General features: G+C 36.1%; 3 protein-coding genes across 7 annotated transcripts; all 3 read left to right on the top strand.

Moving 5' to 3' along the window:
- The first annotated feature begins 289 nt into the window (after window positions 1-289).
- On the top strand, window positions 290-6,256 carry LOC130997627 (phosphatidate phosphatase PAH1-like). 3 transcript variants are annotated; one of them, XM_057923014.1, is made up of 11 exons: window positions 290-620; window positions 902-2,467; window positions 2,572-3,161; window positions 3,262-3,335; window positions 3,502-3,586; window positions 4,800-4,886; window positions 5,171-5,243; window positions 5,552-5,595; window positions 5,666-5,794; window positions 5,875-5,973; window positions 6,051-6,256. In XM_057923014.1, exons 2-11 carry the CDS (start codon window positions 1,036-1,038, stop codon window positions 6,108-6,110), a joined length of 2,673 nt encoding a protein of 890 aa, XP_057778997.1. In that variant the 5' UTR covers window positions 290-620; window positions 902-1,035; the 3' UTR covers window positions 6,111-6,256. The 3 variants fall into 3 exon arrangements, 2 of the variants coding, with proteins under 2 accessions (XP_057778997.1, XP_057778996.1); XM_057923013.1 differs by having other exon boundaries at window positions 899-2,467; XR_009093133.1 differs by lacking the exons at window positions 5,875-5,973; window positions 6,051-6,256 and having other exon boundaries at window positions 899-2,467; window positions 5,535-5,595; window positions 5,666-5,728.
- A 6,685-nt stretch (window positions 6,257-12,941) lies between these two features.
- On the top strand, window positions 12,942-21,064 carry LOC130997635 (uncharacterized). Of its 3 annotated transcripts, none has more exons than XM_057923027.1 (18): window positions 12,942-13,167; window positions 13,956-14,129; window positions 14,826-14,921; window positions 15,133-15,185; window positions 15,309-15,405; window positions 15,511-15,584; window positions 16,321-16,411; window positions 16,950-17,063; window positions 17,684-17,760; window positions 18,067-18,133; window positions 18,663-18,728; window positions 19,150-19,257; window positions 19,363-19,493; window positions 19,589-19,655; window positions 19,724-19,779; window positions 19,851-19,941; window positions 20,020-20,090; window positions 20,166-21,064. In XM_057923027.1, exons 1-18 carry the CDS (start codon window positions 13,045-13,047, stop codon window positions 20,638-20,640), a joined length of 2,031 nt encoding a protein of 676 aa, XP_057779010.1. In that variant the 5' UTR covers window positions 12,942-13,044; the 3' UTR covers window positions 20,641-21,064. The 3 variants fall into 3 exon arrangements, with proteins under 3 accessions (XP_057779010.1, XP_057779009.1, XP_057779011.1); XM_057923026.1 differs by having other exon boundaries at window positions 19,842-19,941; XM_057923028.1 differs by lacking the exon at window positions 12,942-13,167 and having other exon boundaries at window positions 14,004-14,140; window positions 19,842-19,941.
- A 4,112-nt stretch (window positions 21,065-25,176) lies between these two features.
- On the top strand, window positions 25,177-25,892 carry LOC130997673 (probable membrane-associated kinase regulator 3). Its single transcript, XM_057923086.1, has one exon. It carries the CDS (start codon window positions 25,261-25,263, stop codon window positions 25,813-25,815), a length of 555 nt encoding a protein of 184 aa, XP_057779069.1. The 5' UTR covers window positions 25,177-25,260; the 3' UTR covers window positions 25,816-25,892.
- Window positions 25,893-26,224: the final 332 nt, after the last annotated feature.

Here is a 26,224-nt window from a genome sequence, read left to right as displayed (position 1 = left end):
ATGAAATGAATATTTATTTGATAGACGAATTAAAAAAGAAATATGAGTACTCATTTCATGAACGGAGGAATATAAAATACGAGTGTATTAGAAAATTTTGTTTCGATTCCAATTTAAACCGAAATGGGACCAACAATTTTAATTTGATTTGATTCGATATTTTAGAATCAATCTTGTGCTTGGGAAGAGGAGCACAGAGTCGCATCGCATTGGTAGCCAAATGGCCCAGATGAGATTAAATATAAAAAACATTTTATGATATTCAAATTTTAATACTCGGGAAGTGATCACGAAGGTGAAATTGGAAAATTATGATCCTGGCTCCTTAATTATCAATAAACGTTTAATAATATCCTCAGTCCAAATTGCGATGCTCTCCCTGATTGAAGAACAATTTCATTTTTATTCGCAGTTATTCGGAGGATTCTATACAACCAAAATAAGAATTGGAAGAACATTCAAGAAAACTGAAACTCATTTTTATGACCTGCCTGTTTTAGAGCGAGAATGAAGCACCCTCTTGAGACGAATTTCGATGGTTGCATTGACTTTTTGGAGCTGTCAAATATATTTCATTGATCTATGGATTTTTGGTGAAGCTCTGCAAATTTGTTGCACAGGTAAGTTCCTATCGTACATTTTCCTTGATTTTTTAAATAACATTTAAATATAATGTCGGTTTAGCTTTGTTCGTTCAGAAAAAAATAAAAATAAAAATTATATGCACATTGTAAGTTTCTACCGCATAGAATTTTTCTTTAGATATTTGATTCTTATGTTGGTTTGCCTTTGGGTTATTCAACAAAATAGTTAGGCGCAAACTCAGATTCTTTGGGGTTTTCCATTCAATTATTTGCATGAGATTTGATTATCTATTTTCTTGATGCATTGCATGCAGCAGCAGACTAACAGTGACTGGTACACGGCCAGGATTTGGAGTGGTGTGGATTGTGGATTAAGAGATATTGATATAGTTGTTGCATTTTTTTTTTTCTTTTTTGAAAATTTTGGTGGAGCTTATTGTTTATAGGAGATATGGATGTGGTTGGTAAAGTTAGCAGCATTATTACTCAGGGCATGTACTCTGTAGCCACACCATTTCACCCGTTTGGTGGGGCTGTCGACATAATTGTCGTTAAGCAGCAAGATGGGACGTTTAGGAGTACGCCTTGGTATGTACGATTTGGGAAATTTCAGGGTGTTCTCAAGGGTGCGGAGAAGGTAGTACAGATTGAGGTTAATGATGTTGAAGCAGATTTTCATATGTATCTTGATAACTCAGGCGAAGCTTACTTTGTTAGGGAAGTTGATGATGTAAGTGAATGTTTAAAGGACTTGGACAATCTTGAAGGTGGTGTTAACAGCAACCATTACAATAGTTTTAATGAAGGTGACTTGAGTGGGCAAGATGCTGATGGCATGCCAGACACACACTTAAATATGCGAGCAGAAAAGCTAAGGAGAGTTGAGTCTGATGCTGCTGCATATGTGTTCTATGAGTTTTCAGATGAACACTCATCTGTGGAGGGTTCGCCTAAAATTTCTGAACATAGTCCAAGTAGATACGACACTTTAGATAGTGTGGAGCATGCACTAGAATTGCAAGAGTCAAATTCCGAGGTTGTTTTGGTGAGCGTGGATGGGCATATACTGACGGCGCCCATATCATCATCTGAGAAGAATGGTGAAAATGTGCAACTAAGCACACCCCAATTCCACCTTGGTCCTGGTGGCGGGACTGAAGAGTACAGTTCAGGTGAAGGTAATTGGGCTTCTGATTGCTTGAGTGATGCCCATAAGGTTGGAGACACATGTGAGACAAACAGTTTGTCTTCTGAACACCATCGAGCACCTTGCGAAGGAGATGAAGAGCATATGCTGCATGCTGGAGAAACTGAGGACAAAGCTAGTGGCGACAAAGAGTTATGCATTGAAAGCAGTCCTGATAACAGCCCAATTGGTTTGAAGAAGAAGGATATTTTTAAAAGCTGCTTGGAGCTCTCACAATTGGCAACACAGTCCACAAACGTCAATCAGGAAAATGTCTGCTCTTCAACCAAGAATGACGAGGCTACTGAAGATTCACACAATAAGTCTCCACGAAGTTCTTCTAGAAATTATGAAACCGAAAAGACTAATAATGAAATATCAAAAACCAACGATGAATTATCTTCCAGTGATTCTGGATGTCCCATCACCGTCTCTTTGCCAGACTTACAGGTTGAAGCAGCAACTCATGGAAAAGATAGTTCTAGTATGGACAATGATGGTTGTTCTGATAGGATGTCTGTTCAAATTGCTAGCAATGATCAGGGATCACAGGAGCAAGTGGATGTAAATCTAGATGGGAAAAGAAATCGAAGAGGTATAGAAGATCCTGCTCCTGAAGTTGAATCTAGTAAAGGCAAACTTGTTAGAATAAGTACACAAGCTCCACTAGAATACCCAAAATCAGACACCACTACAAGTGAGACATGGTTAAGTTCTGTAACGTTGAGCTTATGACCACTGCTGTTTATTTAGTTCTAATTATGCACCAACTGTTGTACTACATTTTCTATTTGCTGACAGAGTTGGAGATATCTCTCTGTGGAAACTTGCTTCATGCTGGAATGGGATCGCGTGCAGCAGACGACGCCTTTGATGCTAACCTCATATCACTCGAGGAATTTAAAGCTTCTGGAGAATTTATCATGAAGAATAAAAACTTAATTGTTAGACTACAAGGGAAGTACTTGCCCTGGCGCAAATCTGCCCACATCGTTCTTGGTATAGCAGCTTATGATTTGGAGTTACCAGTCAATCCCAATGATGTAATACCTGTGGACATGGGGATGACAGATGCAGAAGAAGATGAATCTGGAATGCCTTCGACTCCATCACGTAGATGGAGGCTCTGGCCAATCCCATTTAGGAGGGTCAAGACACTTGAGCATACTAGTAGTATGTCATCAAATGAGGAAGCTTATCTTGATTCTGAAGCTGTCTCACCAAGCCATTCTTTATCTACAACTCCCGGACGTCCAGCTGCTGAGTCTCCTCGTAAGCAAATAATAAGAACCAATGTCCCTACTACTGATCAAATCGCATCTTTAAATCTCAAAGAGGGACAAAATATGGTGAATTTTGTTTTCTCTACTAGAGTCCTTGGCCCCCAAAAGGTTGGCAATTTATTCCCTCACAAACATATGTGTGCTGATGCAAGGTAGTTATTTGGAGTGGAACCCTTTTATTGTGAATAACACACTTTACCAAACACAGGTTGAAGCTCATATATACTTGTGGAAGTGGAATACACGAATTGTAATATCAGATGTTGATGGGACAATTACCAAGTGAGTTTTATTGACATTATGTTTATCTATCATTTGTAGATGCTGATAGAAATTCTTTTCAAAACTAATGCTAAAGTAATTTTTTTGGCAAGTGTATTACAAAATGAAACTTGCAGTTTTATGTATTTTGCTCGTTGGCTCACAAGAAGTGCATGCCTCTTTGTAGGTCTGATGTTCTTGGTCAGTTTATGCCTTTAGTAGGAAAAGATTGGACACATTCTGGGATAGCTCATCTTTTCTCTGCAATAAAGGTAATCCCTTAAATCTTCTGTTTTGAATGTGAAGAGAGCAGTTTTAGGCCTTGTTGATGCCAAAAGAGAAGTGTGTGGTAATCTTGTACTGGTGTTTCCTGAAGACTTAACATCTTGAACTATTGAATAACCAAACGGAATTTCTACCTGCATTCATCAATTATGAGGACAATTAGAAGGTTGGTGTCTTTTTATCATTTGTTGTAGTGTAGTTTGGTCCCTGAACCTGTTCCAAATATCCAATGGTGTCTCAAACAAAAGGCTGAAATCTTTAAATACCAAAATTCCATCTCGAAGAAATATCAGAGCGAAATCCATCTTCATATAAAATGCTAGCGGCCACCAAGTGCTGAAAGCATACTATGGGCCAAGAACTTTAGACATGCAAAAGTTTATATAATGTATCCAAAAATAGAATCGATTACATCATGGCACCCATCAGGTGATCCTATTGAATTCCAGATTATATTGTAAAACTCTTGTTGGTAATTTCTTGAGTTTCTGTGGTTCCTTCAAGGTATTATGGTACTATAAATTATTTTGTCTTATGAGGCTTGATGCGTCTATGTATGAACATTTTGAAAGAGTATTATTGTATTAGGCAAATCCTGCAGAAATCAGCTTCCAGTTCCCTTTCTGGAGCAATAATAAAGACTAGCGCGTATTTAGAAATATAGAAAATGGCGAACAGACTAATACATAAGTCTCTTGCTTGTTTTTGTTTTTAATCAGCCTGACCAAAGCTTGACATAATTTAGATGCTAGAAGAGGCATGTATTTAGTTTAATCACCTCGTCTTGTTCTATCAGAATGGATTTCTTAGATATAGTACTCATTTAAGGTTTATCTTCTTGGTTTTACGCGAATTGATTTGAACTGTGGTCTCTTAGATATCTGGTAATCAGAATTTTATTAGCTTCAGACATTATATGAATATGAGATATCTATATATCTTGGCTGCGTAATGGAGTCAAGCACCTGAAATTCCACAGTTATGTGTTCTGTTTAACTAGTTTTCTGACTAATCACTTTAAAATATCTACAAGACCTTATAGGTGGACGAGAAAGTTTCTAAGTATCTTTAGTTAATGGAAACTTACATTGCTTTGACCAGCTTTGAGTAGATGTGGCCTGAGGGAGACTGTCCTAATCTACTTTTATTCATGTGAATTACTGTCTACTGCTGTCTGATTCATTGTTTCTTCTTCAACAGGAGAATGGATACCAGCTCTTATTTCTTAGTGCACGTGCAATTGTTCAATCGTACTTGACAAAAAGTTTTCTATTCAATCTCAAGCAGGTGTTACTACTTGACTTTTCTTCCTAAGATCAATTGTTTTACTAAGAGAGTCCATTGACAGTATGATAATTGGTAAATATTATCTTTACTTTTCAGCTCATACTTACCCTATGTTTGCTTTTATGTTAAATCATTAAAAAAAATATATTACCATACACCCCTGGTACCTTTTCCTGTCGTGTATTTTTCGTTACGCACTTTGTTCTGCTGTTACTTTGATAGCTCTTTAGATGAATACACTTGTAGCAAGACTTCAGAGTTGAATTTAGTCAAAATGCTTGCAGGATGGAAAGAGCTTACCCACCGGACCTGTTGTTATCTCCCCTGATGGTTTATTTCCTTCGTTATACCGGGAGGGTGAGGTTCTTTTCCTTGAAAACAATCACTATGTAGTATATTCTTGTGTTTTTCTTTCTTATACTGCAAATCTTTGATTTCGCAACCCCTACATGAAACTGTTTCGTTTGATTAGAAGCTGGATTTGTGCTGTGTGGAAATACCCATTGCAATACGTACAATTTAAGCAGTGGTGGCTTAGATTTCTCTTTTGGCATGAACCATCCATCTTGGCATGACTTATAATCAATTATTTTTTCCCTTTTATTTATAAAAAAAATTATAAATATTATGTGTGCTTTACGGAAGTAGTATTTAATTGAATGCAGTGATAAGAAGAGCTCCTCATGAATTCAAAATCGCCTGTTTAGAGGTAATGATCAAATTGAGTCTTGATTTTCTCTTGCTCTATAGGTGATGCACCATAAATGCCTTTCTTGCAGGATATCAAGGCACTATTCCCTCCAGATTACAACCCATTTTACGCGGGGTTTGGGAACCGAGACACAGACGAACTCAGTTACCGTAAGATTGGGATTCCAAAGGGCAAGATCTTCATCATCAACCCTAAGGTAGTCAGTCACTCACAAATTTCCAGCAAAACAGGCAAGTTTTCTAATATTCTTTGTGCGTGCTTTCCGCATTCTTTCAGGGGGAGGTAGCCATCAATCACTGCATCGATCTAAAATCATACAATTCGTTGCACACACTAGTGAACGACATGTTCCCCCCAACGTCGCTGGTCGAGCAGGTATTTTCTGCAGAACTCGGGTTGTTATTTATTTTCTGATTGTGAAAATTACCCTGCTTGTGTGACCGACTGTGCAGGAAGACTATAACTCGTGGAATTACTGGAAAATGCCATTGTTCGACCTCGACAACATGTAGGAGTTGTGCATAGCAAATAAGTGTAGGAAACTCATTTCTGTACCATAGAACAAATGAACAATCATACATAGCGGCGTAGGAAGTTTTGTAAGGCTGCCTCCATTTGAAATTCTCCGTAATAAATAAATTCATTGATATTGTTTCAACCATTTCATCTTCTGTCTTTAAATCTTTGAAATTCGCTTAATAACACGCATCCTTAAGGAAAACCCTTTATATAACTAGCGATGCCAAAATTGCATTATTTTATGGATTTGAATTTAATGGGATCAAGTGCAAATTATTCCACGTGTAATGCATCGCGAATGACTCATTCTTGTGATAGCATTAAGACCATGAAATTTCTGACCCCCCGAACTACATAAGAATTTTCTTTCACGTATAATATGTTCATTCGATCCGTGAAATGCAAGGCGGGCATCAAAATTATATGATATATTTTAATAAATAAACAAAAATATTAAATAAAATTAAAATATAAACAAATATGTTTTAAACATAAAATAAAATAATCCTCAAATGTAAAATATATTTTAAATTATTTGATAATGAAAATTAGCATTACCCATTATTATTATAGAGTATTATGAATCATAATAAATAAATAATGTTTTCATACACAAACATAAATAAAAAGTTGTAAAATTTAATTGAAGAGAGAAAATAAAATATTTGAAATTTTAAATCTCTCATAACTTATTGGTTTTAAATTTATTTTTGATGATTCTTATACAATATTAAAGATTTTCCCACGAACTTAAATTTAAGATGCACATTCAATATTTGTTCATGAATCAAATTTGACGATATTTAGAAAATAATTAAAGTATAGGGTTAAGTACCAAATACCCCCTATCGATGGCGTCCCTATCGCGTACAAGACCCTATAGTTAGGGTAAGCGTTGTTTACTACCTCAACGTGGCAAAATCGAACCAATTTCCCCCCTGCATTTTAACGGTGCTTAACATCGTTAGAATAAGTATAGAATAAGTATATTTTTTTTATTTTTAATTAAGATGGGGCTCAACTTTCTCCCCCCCGAGTCAGAACTCACTCTCGAGTTCTAACGAGTAGGACTCAACTCGAACCAACTCAGTCACGCCTCACCCTCCAATTCCCCGGAAAAAGAGGAGGAAGACGTCGTCGGCGAGCTCATCATCGGAAGCCTCCGCCTCCTCCAACTCATCCCACCCCCTCTTCTTCTCCTTCAAATCCTCCATCGACTGAAACAAAAAAGAATCCCCAAAACTGTGACATCGCTGCTCTCTCTCTACAACTCATCGAAGCCATAGCCGTTTCTCCTCCTTCAACTTCTGTGACATCGCCGCCTTCTTCTTCAACTTCTGGCGATGTCGCCGCCGGCCCAACACCATAGCCGACATCTATTCACTTTTTCAATTTTCCCCCAATGTCTTTATTCCCTCTCTCTCTCTATATATATATCCTTTTCTCCCCGGTAGATCTATGCTATGGGTTGGGGCTCTAGCAATCGATCTGCACACAGGAGCCGAGCGGTAGGCGACGATGCCATTGACGGCGGCGGTGCCCCAAATTTTGGAGGAGATTTCGAAGGTGGCCTGGAATTTTGGGGGGGAGAGGGATTTTCATTTTTATTCAATAGATCTGCTTTTTCACTAAAGATTTGAGGTTTTTTTTTTATCGTTGTTTGTTGATGGTGATGGAGGAATTTGGTGAGATTCCGTCGATGAAATGGTGATGGAATTTGGTTGCCTGGAATGGTGATGGAAGAAGACCGGCGATGGTGAGATTTTGGCTCGGCGGCTCAACGGTCTCTTTCGCTGTCGCCGGAAAACACAAGATAGGGGGCCACCTTAATAAAAATAATAAAAAAAATTTAAAAACTAATGGTGTTAAGCACCGTTAAAACGTGGGGGGGGGAATTGGTTCGATTTTGCCACGTTGAAATAGTAAACAACGCTTACCCTAACTATAGGGTCTTGTACGCGATAGGGACGCCATCGATAGGGGGTATTTGGTACTTAACCCTAAAATATAATAAAAATAATATTGTAAAAAAAATAATGAGAGAAGGAATAGAAAAATAGAAGGATAAAAGGAGGGAAAACTCTCTCTGTCCCTGAAATATAATTCTAAGATGAAGCGACACAAGTTTTAATAAAAGTTGTCGTGTATTTGATGAGTATAGAAGTGGTCTTACAAATACGAGAAAATAATGATCTAAAAAGTGATGTTAGCGACTAATGGACCAATTAAAATTAAAAGTGGTCCATTTGTGACAATTGGTGTAAATATGTGAGAATCGTAAGAGTAATACTTACTGGAATTATTTTTAGAAATTGATTAGAAAGATACTTTGAAACGAACGAAAGTGAAAATAAATCAAGATGTTTTAGAGACGGAGAGTATAATATAAATTTTTAAATAAAAACTTTAATCAAGAAATTGAACAGGAAACAAAATACTTTAATCCCTGATAAAAAAAGAGGTACTTTCAAGTATTTATATTTCTTTCTCCCATTCAATAGAGTATATATGAATGAAATCATATAAATATTCAAATTTTAGATAGTATGTAGTACCAAATCTAGGCTACATATTTTATTTATGTGGACACATAAAATCGATATACATGGTAGAGATATTTTAAGACAAAAAATACGGGTGATACTATTATCCCGTAAAAATAATATGTCAAGAAGGCAGTCATCGCGCCCTGACCATGATCTTGTAAGAGGCGCCCTTGCGCTGGCTGGTGGTGTTATGCATATATTGTGTTCAACTACCTGTATATCTACGTTTAACAATATGCATGCATATGTTTTCTAATCACATAACCCCGCGCCTGCACCAAGGGATGCTCACGCCCCCGGGTGTGCCCGCACCGGGTGGTACTAGTGTCAAAGTATGCATATTTGGGCTACCGTGAGAAAACATCTTAAAATAAGAAATAAGATTAGTTTTCAATGTATGAATTTTATGTGGAACACGTATGAATTTGTTGTATAAATGTATGAATTGTGAAAAATAAATTTTTGCTATCTTTGGGGTTCGAACTCAAGACCATAAATCCATCCAACAGGGTTACGAATCAACCCTAGATCTTGATGATCTAAGGGCTAAAAATGATTCTTATTTTATATCTTAAGAAGTGTACTTGTTTTAGCCATCCCCTATCTATCTATATATACATATATATATATATATATATATATATATATATATATATAGGGTGTGGTTCTAGAGAGAACTACATTATTTGTGAGAACGTGAGAACCATCAAATATAATGCATTCACTGTTAAAGTTAATGCATTCGAAAAATAAAAAAAATTGCTCCCTTCAGGATTCGAACCCAGGATCTGCATTCATCCAACAAGATGATACATCCACCGTAGATCTTGATGATCGAATGGCTGAAAATAGTTCTCCGTTCTTTTTTTATTTATGGTTCTTTCTTGAACCTCTCCCTATATATATATATATATATATATATATATAGGGGAAGGCTAAAATAAGAACGCTTCTTAAAATATAAATTAGGAACCATTTTCAGCCCTTAGATCATCAAGATCTACGGTTGATTCATCACCTTATTGGATAAATTCATGGTCCTGAGTTCGAATCCCAAAGGTAGCAAAAAATTATTTTTCGCAATTCATGCCTTTATACAGTTTATTCATGCGTGTTATACATAAAATTCATGCATTTTTGCTGGTTCGTAATTCTTACAATAAGGGTGGTTTATTGAATAACCGTCCCCTATATATATATATATATATATATATATATATATATATGTGTGTGTTTGTGTGTGTTTTAAAAATATGCATATTTATGTTCAATATTATGCATATTATAAAAAAGGGTTAAGTACCAAATACCCCCCCAATGTTGGGGCCCCTATCGCGTATAGTACCCTATAGTCAGGGTCCGCGCTGTTTACTACCTCAACGTGGCTAAACCTAAGCAAATCCCCCCCCCCTCAAATACCAAATACCCCCCTGCATTAAGTCACCGTTGGGGGGGTATTTGGTACTTAATACCTGACTATAGGGTCCTATACGCGATAGGGGCCCAACGTTGGGGGGGGGATTTGCTTAGGTTTAGCCACGTTGAGGTAGTAAACAGCGCGGACCCTGACTATAGGGTCCTATACGCGATAGGGGCCCCAACGTTGGGGGGGTATTTGGTACTTAACCCTATAAAAAATTAACAAATACGTACCCTTAGTAAGGGCGCTACTGTAGTAGAATATTTACGAGACAAAAATGCTCCTCCTTGTATTTTGTTTTAGAATATCTCTATCATATGTCGTGTTTTTAGATATGATAGAATATCTCTATCATCTCATATTATGCATATTTTTATGAGACATAGTGAGTACTTTTTTTTGTCATTTTGCATACTCGCCCATTTTTCAGCTAATTTTTATGCCTGAAACGATGTTGTTTACATCCAACTATACAATATGAAATAGTTTTATTTTTTCACACGGTTATATTTATACCACACGAGTATATTTATGCGGTTATATGCCTTGCCACCACACCTAAAAATGAGAATGTATGTAAAATGAGAGGAAAAAAAAAAACTCTGTCTGTCTCTCGAAAGTTTACCTCAAGGAGATCGGCACGGGATTGGAAAGAGGATTGAATTTGGATGAGAAAGAACTTGTTGTAAGTTATATTCATTTCTTTTTTCAAATATTGGCATGTATTCATTTTTCTAATTATACTAATTTATTCATATACAATTATTCTTGTTGTAGGAATATAAAAATTACAAAGGTGGAACTTCTGATACAAAGTCCTTTTGAATATTTATTTGGAGAAAGTCCTGATGAATGAAAAAGTTGAAATTGATTTGTTTATGTATTGGAAAGATCATGCATCTTGCTTTGGTGAACTTTATAGGATGGCATGTGATGTGCTTAGCATTCTCATAACAACGGTGACATTATATTCTTCCTTTAGTATTGGAGCACATGTTTTGAACAAATACAGGAATAGGCTTCTTCCCTAAAAACTTCAACCTCTTATTTGCACACGTAATTGGTTACATGGATATTATGATGGTAATATTTTCTTTTTGTTATCAAGTTCTAAATTATCAAATTATATTACTCACTCCATCCACGATATCGTTTCCACTTTGTGGAAGGCACGAATTTTAAGAAAATGATGGATAGTAGCGGGTATTATTGTAAGTGGAGTTTGGGAGCGGACGGAGGGATTATATTTTAATTTTATATTTTTTCAATAGATGGTGAAGACTATGAGCAAGAAGTCAATGATCAAGTTGAAGCTCCAAAGGTTATCAATGTTGAAGAAGAGTGTTACCGAAGTGTTTAGACTTTATATTTATTTTTGAGATGCTCTGATTCTGTGAGGTCAAACTATTGTTCAATATTTTTTTGTTCTTTTTTTAAACAAAGTCGAACATTTTATTGTTATTTTAAATGTTATGTAATCTTGACTTCTTTTCTTCAATATTTTATATTTTATGCTTGCCATTTAATTATATTTTTAATTTCTATGTATATTTGTTAAATTATATATTAGATCATTAAGAATAATAAAATACAAATGATAATTTTATTTTAAGAGTTCAATTTTAAGATAACCATTTTGAACAGTAAAACACAATATTTGACAACTCATCTAAAAAACACAAATTTTGCCATTTTTTTTTAATGTTTTAAGATTGTTTTGCCCTTAATTATGACGGACCGGATTCGAGTTTGCACGCGGGTTAGGTACACTTGGCACTATTATATTAGTGCCAAAAGTACCAACATGAAAAGAAAAGAAAAACCTAAGTAAATTGGTACTTTTTGCACAAATGACAATATTAGTGTCAAGAGTGCCAACAATTTTTTTTTTTTAAAAAAAACAAGTACATTAATACTTTTGGCACAAATGGTAATTTTAGTGCCAAAAGTACCATTTGATAATTAAACCCTAAATGAGGAATCTAAATCCTTAATGGAGAATGTAAACCATAAATGAGGATCCTAAATCCTGAATGAGAAATCTAAACCCTAAATGGAACTATTGGCACTAATATGGTCACTAGTACCATTCGAGCATGACACTATTGGCTCTAATAGTGTCAAGTGTATCAATTTACTTGATTTTTTTTTGTTGGTACTTTTAGCACTAATAGTACCAAGTGTACCTAACCTGCGCAAACCCAAATCTGGTTTGCCCTAATTAAGGGCAAAACAATCCTAAAAAGTTAAAAATGGCCATTTTTTTTTCTTCAAATCACTGGCCAAAATTTGTGTTTCCTTCTTCAAAATGGTCACGCAGATGTATTGTTTCTTATTTTTAAGTCTTTAACCCGTTTAGGCTGATAGGCTAGTCCGAAATCCTAATGTTTAGGGTTAGGGTTGAAAATTTGTAACCCGATAAAAATTTCAGCCCAATTAGCTCACACCCTATTAATCCAAAATCCAATAAGGTTGGCCCAAAATTCGGTGGGCTGACACGATTGACATTCTTAGTTGTAATTGTAAAATTGATGACGTGATCATGTATAAATATAGAAAATTAGAACAAATTTTTTGAGGACATTAAAAAAATTGAGGCAAATTTTTTTAGGACGAAGTGAGTAAAAATGAAATAGTTTTAATGTAAATTTTAAATTTATGCGTTAAAGGAGAATTTTGTCGAAAATTTGGTAATAAGAAAGTGAACCCAATACTCGAAATCAAAATAATGTTGTTGGGTGTCGAAGTTGGAAGGAACGAAACAAAAGAAAAGAGCGTGATAGTGACGTGAGATCAACTGTCAAGGGTATTTATGGGAAGACACACAGAAGGAAGGCGCGAAACCAATGGCTCCTGATTCAACTTTCCATAAACATCAAATTTATACGTTCTCCGATTCAATTCTCTCTCTCTGGCTTTTGCCTCAGAAAAACAAACACCACATATACCGCAATTTGTAAGATGTCGTGGCTCCGATCGGCCGTGAATAAGGCGGTGGAAGTCGGTGGCCAAAACAGCGTTAGCCGCGTCGTGCGAAGCTATGCTGGCACCGTCGTCAATACCGCTCTGTTCCTAGATAACTCTGTATTATTCGATCGCTAATCTTCATACGTGAATGTTCTCTGTTAATTCAACGCTGTGATCCGATTTGCTTGCTGCAACAAAAGAATATCTGTAGCCCTACGATTGAATACCATAATTTAGGAGAACTTGCTCAATATTGTAAAGAAATTGAGATTGAAAAGGAGGGGCATCCGGATTCTCATATGTGCAGTGTAATAGATGTCCCTGAAGACCTTAGCATTTCCATTTGTTATAAGATCGATTATTGAGTATGAACTTATTTGTATGTTTGATTCTGCATATGGTTTTACTGATATATTTCAATGTCTCTGGTATTATTAACATGTTGGATCAGGACTCATGTTTAAATTCTGTGTTTAGAACGACAATTACTATGCTCTAACCTGCGTTAGATTAATGGAACTAATTAGATTTCTTTTATTATCAAAACTGAGTTTATTTTGCCAAATCCCTCAAACAAAAGCTTGGTGGTTGCTTACTACAATATGATTAATCATATCGTTTATCAACTTGAATTGTGCTTGAACTTTGATTAATAATAATTTAATATTTTTCTATGTACTTATTAATGAGCAAATGTCCGTTATATGTATTTTTATTTGTAACCTACATCTTGCTTGTTTGGTTCTTCTCATACGTATACCTTCTACATTTAGATAAACAGACTTAAAACTCAATGTGAATATGTTTCTTCCATCGGTCTACAAAGAATTTCTTTACATCCATCTTCTTCTGGAATAAGTTAAGGCAGTATTGACACTATTCTCTTCAATTTGCTGATACTGAAGGGTGCTCGGAATTTCCAAAGCTATAAGCTTGCAGTAAAGCGACTAGAAGAAGTATCTGTTTCTTGTAAGGGAGTAGAAAGAGTTCAGTTATTAGGAAGGTGGTTAGTTGCCTTGAAACAGATAGAGATACTTAATGAAGCTGCCGACACCGACCATAGTCCCAAGCCAACTGTGGTATGTTTTTGGTAAAACTTCACCTTTTGCTCCTTTTGAGATTCTTAGATATTGAATTTTCACTTATGAGAGCTTTTAAAATCTTTTTTCATGTAAAGTTTTAAGATCCTCAAAGAGTGTTGATTAGACACATCACAGGCTCACAGCCATCTTCTTGGACGCAGAGAAATTCATGAAATTTCTGTTATACACTGATTCTTTTAGAAAATATTCAAGTTTTTTAATTAGTTGGCCAAGATAGTACAAATAACTGTCAGTTTATAAATACAAGTTGCATTTGATTAGACCACCTCAGCCATCTTCATTTGCATTTGATTAGTACATGGAATTTCTTTTTTCACAAATTCTTCCAGAAAATAATTCAAGTTTCTAGTTTGGCCAGTTTAAAAAACTATAAGCTGTTTAAACCTCAAACTCTTGAAAAATAGATCTTTCTTTTTTACTCTAGCAAGATCTGCTCCTAACTACGTGAATTGTAATGTCTTATTATATTTATAATGTATAATATATATAGCTTTATTCTTATATGCATCCTATCAGTGACAGATACCTTTTGTGCTCACTTCAGTCTCAAAGCTTTGCTAGACATGATTCACTCTTGGTCTGAGTTGTATACGGCCACAATATGTGTCATAAGAAAATCCATTTAACATGATGTATGTATCACATTAGTCACTTGTATGTAGTTTTTCACAGGTTATGTATTATGATCCTGATCTTGGGGGAGAACCAATGAATTTCCGTGATGTGTTCCTTCAAAGTCAAGCTCTTGAGGGCATTACACTGTCTTTGGTAAGTGCAAAAATTTCATTTCCATAATCTTTGAGCTCCTGAAAATTGCCTACTTGTGATCATCTTTGTTTTGTTTTGTTCTGTAGATGATTTTTAATTTCCTTATTATGTTTTTCATCTTCAAGTCCTATATTCTGCGCTAAGCTGTATGATGTTTTCTCTGTAATAGCTGGACGCCAATCAAGATGATTCTTTTGTTTCTATGACACAGATTCTTGAGGAACCCAATCAAGAGGAACTTTCTTTGCTTCAGGGGATATTCAGGTTAATTTGAGAGTGTCTCACGTGCTTAACTGTTTTTACATGCGTTTGCTTTCGTACTTTGTTTCCTGTGTTATAGAAGATTACAAAAAAGAAGCATGAGACCCCCCCCCCCATCTCTTTCAGGCTCAGTCTCATGGGTGGAAGAGAAGCTCTTGATGTGACAGTGAGCAGTGTACAAGATTTAGCTAAAGCCTTCTCGACCTACAATGAAGAAGTACTGGTATAAATTGCATGATTATTGTTAAGTCATCCTTGTAATGATGGAATATTGGTAATGATGGAGCTTCTTGAACATATTTTTTATCTTTCTTTTTTCTAATTCCAGGCAAAGAGGACAGAGTTGCTTCAATTTGTACAAGATGCTATGTCTGGACTGAAAGTAAATGCTGAGATAGTAAGGTGGTTGGGGGTATACCTCCCGCATTTTCATTGATTAGCTTCACTTTAAGCTATAGCATATATTGTACAGGTAGGATGAATATTAGACATGGAATCTCAAACTGGTCTCTCTGCTAAAGCAAGGCACTGAGGGCATTAAATTTGCAATGACTGAGTTCTACATGCTATATTATAGAAATCTAGTCTCCTTCAGTAGGGCAAAGCTTGAATAAATCTGACCCACTGGTTACTAAAATGTGAAACGAGTATTCCCCTTATGCGCAAGTTAGTTATAGATGTCATTTTCTTTTAAAGGTTAAGTGAATTCTGAAGACTTCCCCAGAACAAATCAGAAAGCGTTAATGGAGGTTCATACCTTAAAAGTTAAGCAACTACAGCTCATCTTAAGGCTTCTTTAACTCTATTCCTTGACCTCTTTAAACCACTTCAAGACATTTCTTTTTTACCTTAAAAAGAGATGAATCTGTAAAACTACTGGCTATCAGAATTAAGAGAAATCCTGAGAAACCACGGGATCCTTTTACATGACTTTACTTCGTTTATTTTATTTCCGGGGCAATCATCTGGAAGATACTTGTTTTCCGGACAAATTAATGTACTCTGATTAGTTGTGAATGCCACTTTCCAACTTCTTGAGTAGAGTAATTTCCATCTTCTTAGATCTTCTTTAGACCTTTGATTTTTAATATGAAGTTACTGTTTTAATTATTTCTCTATATGTCTTCTTTGCTCTCAGAATAGATTCTGAACTCTCAAGTATACATAAAAGACTACATGGTATGAAAAACGAGCTATCGTCTGAAAAATCATATGAGATGTCGAAGGAGGTAAGGTGGTTTTCCATTATAATTGTTAAAGATAGAAGACAGTTATTTAAATTTAAAGCTCAATATTGCACATTTGGTGATTGAGCTATATTTGAAAAATATTATCCTAATGGAGCATAGCATGAAAGCAGTTATAAATATGATATTTTATCTTGTAAAACTTGCACTTTATACTGATGATGCAAACTCAGGTGAACTTGATCTTTAGTGGCGGATTACTGTTGCTAAAATTTTCTCATGAGTGATCTATCCTTAGCATTACAGAACTTGAGCCATTTACTAATGCTATCTGTTCTTGGCAATTCATCCACTAATATTCATTTCCCTCCACTAGACCTAACTTTAAGATTCTAGCTAACTGGAGATGGTCAATATGGATCCCTATGTTGGGGCTGAACTTTGGCCTAATAATGCTTATATAAATAATTACGAATACCCTGAGCATTTTATTCTCTAGAGATGGCTGCTGGAGAAATGCTGAATTTTTTAATTATTCATGAAATTTATGAAGTTGAGTAATCTTTTTCTGTTCTTGCAGTGTCTGAATGAAGCACTCGCACATGTTAGATCTTGTTCCAGATTGGTGGAGCTTCTATCGCGTAAGAAATTAATAATGCAAAATGGGGATTCTGTAGCAGCACACAAACAAAAGGTGTTTCTCATGATTCTGTTGCTAATCTATTTGGAAGAGATTGGCGAGTCACATTCAAGATCAAATGAAATTACCATATGAATCTGTAATACTAGAACACCTTAACTATTGCATCAATCACCAATCCCAGCTCAAGCCCGGCAAGACCATGATGAACTCACCGAACAACCTCAAAATACAAATGCTCATGTGCAGATAGAGGGCGAGACGACTAAAAGAAAGGAAATGAATTGATTGTATTACTAACTCAAGATATAATATTCAATGCTTGTTACAACAGCTTCTTAGTGTTTACATCATGCTAACTCCACAACCGCTGTCCTCTAACAAGTTGTGCCACCTGTCGCTCATTCATTCACTCACTCTTCCCTACGTCTAACTAATCGTATCTTCTGTTGTTCCTTCCCATGCAATGCATGCAGTGCATTCCATGACAGAACCAATATAAAGCATATGTGAGATGAACCTGAACTCTAGTTTTAAGAGTTGGTTTGAAAGTGAAGAGTTTTTTAAATTATGTCAAAATAATTGCATCATCTGAAAATAATGAGTATAATCATTTTAGTCTTACTTGCTCAGCATTACTTTTCATCTTTGCCATGCATTTAATTATCGTGCAGGTTGAAAAGCTAAAAGTATTGTCAGAATCTCTGGCAAGCTCTGCATCACAAGCTGAAAGGCGCATTTTAGATAATAGGTTTGTATTTTTTTTTACTGTCTGTATTACTTGGACGTTTTATCGTCCGAATGCAAACACAAAGACAATATGATGCTCCAGGATATCAGTAAGAAGGATTTGCACAATGAAAAGATGTATCGAGTTGAGAGTTGTCAACGAGTCATCATCTTTTCATTCTGCATTAAACCTTCGGACATTTACGGCAGTCATTATAATATTGATAGAAAGATTGATGTGTCAGCTAGCAGTGAAATGTAGCTTTCTCACATGTTAAAAACTCTGCAGACAAATCGTTCTCTTATATGCTCATTTGTTCCTTAACAGATTACAAAAAGAAGAAGCTCTTAAATTTCGTGTCACTAAGGCCGATGAAGTAATCCAGATCGAGAAGGTAAAGTGTCAAGCAACAACTGTCTGCTGATAGAAATAAATTGTTTGGCGGCTTGCAGTTTTATAATCATTTTTTTCCTTGGTAAATGGATGTGAAGCTTCTAGTTTGTTATTGCTGCCTAGATGTTTCCTTGCCCTGCATAATCTTTATAAACACCGATTACTTTTATTAATCGTAATTATTAGTTAAAATGTTGTGGTCTTTTGTCATGGACTTGATTTTGTTATCTTTTACTTGTATGCATTATTTCTGTAATTGTATGATTCCCAAATCTGTGGTTTTCTGTATTCAATAGGTTTTTCTCTTCTCAGTCATCCGTTTGTCAAACATTTTGTAATAATTTTTATCCTGTGAAGATGAAACAGAACCTTTTCCTCTAGGTTTTTACGTTTTGTGAAGTAAGTGTTGATTATGCTTGTCATCTGCGTAGAAAAGGACATCTGCACTCTAAAGATATTATGCACAAAAACTTTGATAATTTATCCCATTGTATCACGGTGACATGGTTGACTTAGATGTCGTTTCCCAGGAATTGCATGATGAAATCAAATCTCTTCAAAAGAGAAAAGATGATCTTGAAGAAGAGCTGAAACAGGTATGTAATTTCCTTTCTTCTCCTATATGTTTTTAATTCAATTTTTCTCATGGATGTTTCTTCTTCTAGAACGTTACGATCCTAAAGATTCTACAGAAGTAGTGTGTTAAACAAACATCAATAACCAGAGAATGCTGTAAACCTAACTACAAACCTTGATACATTTAGTGTTTCTTTTTAAAATTTAGTCAACCAACTAAATATCCAGAGATGCATCTATATGTGAAAGAACTTAAAGAAAATTCCTAAAATTGAAGCATAAGAAAGCTTAGATAATATGCTATGATTTTGAAAATCTATGAACCACAGTCATTTGAATCAGTACTTGTTTGAAGATTCTGTCCGGATAATGCAAGAATGTCTTGTGAACATCTTTTTCCATCTCGGGCAATGGTATTGATCCTAATGAGTTCATATGTAGGTTACGGCTGCCTTGTCATCTGCTCATTCCCGCCTTCACAATGCCAAGGAAGAAAGAGATCAATTTGAAGATGCTAGTAATCAGATTATGCAGCATTTCAGCGTGAGGGTAAGAGCTTTTCTGCAAGCTAGGATAATTTAAAGGCTGAAACAATTTCTTCATAGTGAGATTATGTGTGTGTTGCATAACTTCTAAAGTGATGATACTACTCAGGATGAAGAGCTTGCAAAATGTATAGCTTCATACAGAGCAGAAGCAAAAGTTTGCAACACATTCATCAATTTTCTTGAAAGCACCTGGGCTTTCAAGTCGTCATGTGTCGTGAAAAAGAAGAAGCTGGTCAAGTACTGCTTCACTAGTCCCTATTATCCTTTTTCCTGAAATATATTGCTGCTCTCCTGTTTTAATCTGAAACTAAATATTAGTATCAAATTTTTAGTGATGAGCTACAAAGGCACGAAGAGTACTTTATGAATTGGGCTACAGGCATTTTAGAGGCATTCAAGGTATTCAACAGTGCTTTCACAATGTTTCTGAACACTTGTATATGATCTGAATAATCTGGGTCAACCAGGACGAAATGGGGCCTTGTCTTTCTTCATTCTACGAGCTTGTGGACGAACTGATAAGGTATTTTCTTAATTAATTTGGAATATGATCTCAACCAAAGCACGTACTTATCTAATATCCAGTTCTGGCAGGTTAGATGAGGTAACTGGCACTGACGGGAAAAATGATGCAATCGGTTCAAGGAAGAAGCTCCAGAAACAATACCAGACTCTGGAAACCAAGGTAAAATAAATATGCAGATTCTACTAGAATAGGGTGCAATAACGCACCTCATCTTTTCATTTGCTGATTACCATGTAGATGAAACTTACATTCAGCTTAGTGGAACGCATTAAGACACAGTATTCCATTCATCAAACCAAGGATTCAAGGTGAATGATTTTATTCTTGTTGCTTCAAACTTGTAACTGAGAGAAGAGACATGACTCATTCATTATTCTTGCCAGAATAAGTGATGGAAGATTGAAACAACTGTTGGATGCACTTGACAAGATCAAACATGAATTCGAATCCATGGAGAGGCCAACTTTGCTACCAGAGACGCCTCCAAGGGCGCGGATCCCAGGACTTCCGTTCCTGTCAAGACAGGTGTCGAGAGTTGAATATAGTCCTAAATCAAAGTATGAGAATGAGGCACAAAGAAGGATGCCGCCATTGCCTTTCAATCCAGTTGTTCCTATTCCTTTGGTTCGTAGTCTGTCTACCAGAATACCGGAGACGAGAGAGAGAGAGGTGGAACATCTAGACTCTTTTGGAATTAACCGCACCAGGTCTTCGGATGCAGAGGCACAACTGTCTAAGTTGAAGTGGGAGTTGGAGCTGGAGCTTGAGGATCATAGCATTAGCAATTCAATGGAGGGGATTATTGATGATTGGGAGTTTGATGAAAAATTTGACAAAGAACCAAGAAAGAGTATATAATAATCAAGCACTCCAATCATCATAATCAGGCCCATGACTTTGATCAAGCTTCAAGGTTGGATAAGGGTCTATTATGTTGTATAATTCCACTTCAAAGGCCATGTTTCTTCCATTGAAATTTCACCATGAAAATATGTTGGTGAAATTCTTGGATTTTGAGTGCCACATTTTTTTGATACAGTTCAAAAGAGAGGTCCATTGTGGGGTAGTAGAGATATTATTCTGGCCATTGCTGTCTGTTAGATAAATTAAGCATGTGAAGGTGCTCATCTTAATTTGTACAGGATATGTATAGATGCATACCTTACTATGTGAAGGTAATTTTTTTTTTTTTAACTTTCTTTTATTAAGTTTAATTTTGGGGTTTTGAGAGTTACATTTGTAAATCTTGAGGGGAGTTTGTATCGTTTTGCTATATTTTTTTGTGACAATCACATTTGTTTCTTGCATTTAATGTTCACTGAGCAAATACTACTATCTATAAGATGGCAGGAGGTATAAATTATCTGTAGGCAGAAATTATTTCATTTGTAACAATATATTCTATATCTATTATCTAATGTAATGGGTGGAGCTGTGGAAGGAAAAAAAAAAAGGTGCTCAAACCCCATAAATATGCAAGTTTCGTTTTCAACACTCTTTCTTAATTCTTTATTTTATTAACTCTCATGTCTATCTCGAAAATCAGATTGTTTGCATCCTATTCCTATGCTGCGTACCACAAAAGCATCTCAGACTTACTATAATCAAATTAAATATATTAGACTTTGACAAATTTTATGCCATATGGTCTTCGAGAATTACACCATGGATATCAACATTGACAAATGCCTTAATTCTTTTTAAATTTTGAAGTCCACATAAGAGAATGTAAGTATCGAAACATCAAAAGTTTATGATTTTATACGATGGAAAATATATAATTTTCCAAGGTGCAGAGGGACCCTGGCGAGGCCAACACTTTCTCCACAATAGAAACATGTAAAAAAATAAAATAAATTTGAATCAATATACACAATATATTATATTTCCAGTTACATTTAGAGGCCAATAGAATTGGGCCACATCAGAAAAGGAGCTCAGAGTATTCCCTTTTTAAATATGTCAGATGACATGTGATACATCTGATGGACTACAGTCAATCAAATATTTTCTACCTTTCTATTGAGAAAAATTGAAAGGAGGTTTTCATGAGTTAAAAGAGAAGAAAAGAAAATGGAAGAAGAAAACAAAGAAACCCTTCTTCAATAGACAGATTGAAAGGAGGTTTTCATGAGTTAAAAGAAAAGAAAATAGAAGAAGAAAACAAAGAAACCCTTCTTACATATCATAAATATTTAGTTTAGGGTAGTCATAGTCATGGACTCAGAGAAAGATTACCACAAAAGTCACAAAGAAAGCAAACAAAAATGCCTCGATCTTTGGATGCATATAAATTATTCAATTTCAAGTATGTTACAGGACAAGAGAGAAATGCTGAACCCAAGGGTAGTTTATATGGGAAATAGGGTAAAATTATAAAATAAATGAAGTTTTGAATTTGATATCTCAAAGCTAGTAAAAAAAAAATAGAGGTAACAATCAATATGCCTGTGTGGACGACAAGTTTTAATGAAAAGTTTGGATCAGATATCAAAATCCTTAATGATGAATGATCCAAGGTGATGTAAGATTTTTAGAAAAACTTAATTGGTAAGGACTTGTAAGAGTTTCTCTTAAAAAAAGGACTTTTAAGAGTCAAATCTAATATTTTATACGCTTCTGGTCCAGGGAGAATTTGTTTGGGACAAAATGACATGCACCATTTTTAAAAGATAAAATATAAAAAATATTCATTATTTATAAAATAACACAATGTGCAATTGGTTTCAGAATGACACTACTTCATTCGGAAAATGATATTTGAACATTTCTGAATGACACTACTTCAACATACAAATGATTCTTGAACTTCAAGTGTCATTTGTATGTTGAAGTAGTATCATTCAGAAACCAGTTGCACGGGAGAGTGCCTCATAAAATAATAAATTATATTCATTTTTTCCTAAAAAAGTTACATTCATTTAGGACATTTTTACCCTTATGTATCATTCGCGCATTGCTCAACATTGAAGCGCCGAGCACTCAAGTGTCGAGTGTCGAGCATCAAGAATCAAGCAATAATTAATTTGGACACCTCGAGCATCAAGCGTCGAGTATCGCGTGTCGAGCATCGAACGTCGAGACATTGAGTATCGAGCAACTGAGTGTCGAGCACTAAACCAACAAGGCAGAGGTGTCGAGCGTCGAGCAATATTTCACTTTGAATTATTGCTTGACATTAAGTGTCGAGCAACTGAGCATCGAGCACTGAACCGTCGAGAACTGAACCGACGAGGCGGAGAAACGGCGCCGGCGCGACTTGGCGTGGCGAGGTGCGATGAGGCGGAGCCGCGGCGAGGCGAGGCACGACGACCTGGAAAGAAAGAAAGAGAGGTGCGACGCGACAGAGGCAGATCTGAGAGACAAGGTGCGACGCGACAAATCTGAAAGGCGAGGGCGGCGCGGCGCGACGAGAAGGTGAAGCGAAACGGAGAGGCTGAAGGGGGAGGTAGTGGAGAGAGAGAGAGAGAGAGAGAAGAGGGCGGTGCAGCTGCGCGGTTGGGCGGAGGAAAAGCTCAGGGGCAAGGCAAAGGTTGGACGGAAGAGAGATTGATGGGAGGTCGCAGCAGAGGCACGATGTAGTTGGGCGGAGAGGGGAAGCGGTGGAGAGAGAGAGAGAGAGAGAGAATAGGGCGGTGCGGCTGGACGATTGGACGAAGGAGAGGTTGAGGCAGGAGGCAGCGACGGAGGCGCGGTGCAGCTAGGCAGAGAGGGGAGGCGGTGGAGATAGAAGAGGGAAGGGGATGGGACTTGTTTGGAATTTTTTTTTTTTAAGGGTATAAATGTCAAGTTTTTCAAAAAATTGGTGATATGCCACAATTTCCTTTTTCATCCGTCCACAAAAAATATGTCACATTCATTTTTAGTAATAGGGTCCACAACATTCCACTCACATTTAAAGTGGGACCCTTACTCCACTACCAATTTCACTAACATTTTATTAAAACTCGTGTCGAAAGTAGAGTGACATATCTTTGGTGGACGGATGAAATATTATTTATATGTTTTAGTTTGTATGGTATTTTTTTATTTTTATCTTTGAAGATGGGTAAAACCTACAATTAACCTTATTTTATCATTAGATTTTATTCCCTGGTTTATTTGCTTTGCCTTGTGCCCAATTTCAGTTCATTGTCGTATCTTTGTTTTTTTTACATGAATATTGAGTGCGTATTTTTGTTGAACAAATTATGATTTTATTTGTCAGTTTCTATTGATCACTATATTCTACAATTACACTGGAGTATATAATTACAGTTTCTGTCAGTAATAAAATAGCGATCATATGTTTTATTTATTTTTACTGCTAAACATACCACATACAATAAAATACCACATACAATTCACTCGCAACGAAAATAACACGCTTATTCCACTCATACGTATTCAACCAATTTATTAAAACTTTTTTTTATTTCCAAATAAATATACATTTTAGAAACAAAGGAAGTATTTAGGTATATTCTCCCTATACCCTTACCTCAAGTGACTTGCTCCGAAACCAATAATGCCCATATTTTAACCAAGTCAGGCACTACATCTATAAAAATTATAAATATGATATGTATTTATTTTTGTTGTTTAATTTATAGCTAGAGTCAAAATTTTGATCAATAAAATGTGATGTTTTTTGTAATTGCCAAGTTACTTAACAATGAGCCACATCACCCTCAGTTGACTGGAATTTTAACTTGAACTATAAATTAAACAATGAAAATAAATATAAATTATATTTATAATTTTTATAAATTTAAGCTAAAAAATCACCACATACTCAAAGTTTTAACTACTCCTATTTTGTAATAAAAACCCTTAATTCTTCCCGTTGAGATGTTTTTTCTTAAAATGCAAATGGTCAAAAAAAGAAAAAAATTTAGTTTCGAGGAATGGGCAGCTGAGCTGCTAACCAATTTAAGTATTTTGCAGCAGACAAAGTAGTGTGATGTTGCAGAAGACACTGCTATTCAAATTATTCAACCTCTCGTTTAAAACGGAAATTACATAATCCCAAGAGCTGTTCAGTTTTTAGGCTTTGTATACCCTACGTCGCCACATTCTACGCACTGTCGTAGATGGACTGACACGTGTTCTCTCTGGGTTAAGCAAAAGTATAAAACAAATAAGAAAACAAGTTATAAAATAGATAGAACACGTGTCAGTCCATCTACGACAGTGCGTAGAATGTGGCGACGTAGGGTAGACAAAACCCAGTTTTTAGGTGCTCAATGAAATACTTGTAGTATTTATTAATCTAAAGCATTATGCATGTTTTATCCATTTTTGGGAAGTATATTATTTGAAATATGCCATTTTAATGTTGTAATAGTATTTCCATAGAAAAAGAAAGGAAAAAAGCAAAAAAAATCTGACATTTGGTCATGAGTTATCATGCTTTTTCCTCACTGACTACTTGGCATCATCCTTCCTTTAAAGGATGCTCTCTCATCTCATTCTTTCTTCTGAGAGAGAGAGAGAGAGATGGAGAGAGAGAGAATAGTTTCCATATGTGAAGATGAAGATGAAGAGTACATAGAGATGGAGCTGAGCTCATCATCAGCAAGCATAGAATTCGAGTTCCAAATGCCCGCCGCCACGGCCTCCCCCGCCGACCACCTCTTCCACAAAGGCAAACTCCTCCCACTCTACCTCCTCCCCTCCACCCCACCGGAATCCGACGACGACTTCTTCTTCGAACTCAACACCTTCATCCACCACCACCCCACCCCCAAAATCTCCTCGCCTAAGGCTAAGAAGCGCTCCATTCTCGCCCACAAACTCAAAGCTTACCTCAAATCGCTCTTCCTCAAATCCGGCAAGCACAAGCCCAGCGCCGACACGGCGAGGAGGTCCTTCTCCAGCGCCGTGAAGCGCGTGTCGTCGTCTTCCTCCAACTCTTCCTGTGTGTCAGCGTCGTCTTCTTTCTCGCTCTCGCAAGACCTGCAGTGCCTCAGGAGGACCAGCAGCGCCACTGAGACGGAGGGTTCCATCGAAGCCGCCATTGCTCATTGCAAGAAATCTCACCACATTTTTTGAGATTTACTCCATTTCTTTTACTGTATATATACTTGTCCTGTGTTTATGGTGTTTGAATAAAACACAAGTTTGTCGCAGTTTCTTCATATACTACTATTCAAATCTTTTCAGTAAGTACAACTTTTGACGCACATATTTTGTCTAAGTGGGACTCCAAAACTTTTCAGTTGTTGCTTTATTATATAATAACGCCATTTTCATATTCATTTTTGGCAGTAATCACATTCAAATTTGTTGGGAAATATATACAAATAATTCCACCCATTATCAAATCGAAAGCAATATCAAAGATATAAATTATCTAAGACGGGAAAAATAATGACACTGATATTTAACGTGGTTCGGCCAAACTGCCTACGTCCACGGACCCACCCCAATATATTAGAGAATCTCACAAAATGAGGAGTAC

This window comes from Salvia miltiorrhiza, chromosome 8, assembly GCF_028751815.1.
Source record: "Salvia miltiorrhiza cultivar Shanhuang (shh) chromosome 8, IMPLAD_Smil_shh, whole genome shotgun sequence".
Taxonomy (NCBI): Eukaryota; Viridiplantae; Streptophyta; class Magnoliopsida; order Lamiales; family Lamiaceae; genus Salvia; species Salvia miltiorrhiza.
The sequence above is the reverse complement of the archived record's forward strand: the minus strand, read 5'-3'. Positions and strand labels throughout refer to the sequence as shown.

What these genes read in the sequence shown, in the direction of transcription:
- LOC130997627 (XM_057923014.1), top strand. Translation starts at nt 1,036, where the DNA reads ATGGATGTGGTTGGTAAAGTTAGCAGCATTATTACTCAGGGCATGTAC. An exon ending in ATCTTTTCTCTGCAATAAAG is followed by an intron (nt 3,587 to 4,799) that starts GTAATCCCTTAA and finishes CTTCTTCAACAG; the next exon opens with GAGAATGGATACCAGCTCTT. An exon ending in TTCTATTCAATCTCAAGCAG is followed by an intron (nt 4,887 to 5,170) that starts GTGTTACTACTT and finishes AAATGCTTGCAG; the next exon opens with GATGGAAAGAGCTTACCCAC.
- LOC130997635 (XM_057923026.1), top strand. Translation starts at nt 13,045, where the DNA reads ATGTCGTGGCTCCGATCGGCCGTGAATAAGGCGGTGGAAGTCGGTGGC. An exon ending in CTCTGTTCCTAGATAACTCT is followed by an intron (nt 13,168 to 13,955) that starts GTATTATTCGAT and finishes CTGATACTGAAG; the next exon opens with GGTGCTCGGAATTTCCAAAG. An exon ending in TTGAAGAAGAGCTGAAACAG is followed by an intron (nt 18,729 to 19,149) that starts GTATGTAATTTC and finishes GTTCATATGTAG; the next exon opens with GTTACGGCTGCCTTGTCATC.
- LOC130997673 (XM_057923086.1), top strand. Translation starts at nt 25,261, where the DNA reads ATGGAGAGAGAGAGAATAGTTTCCATATGTGAAGATGAAGATGAAGAG.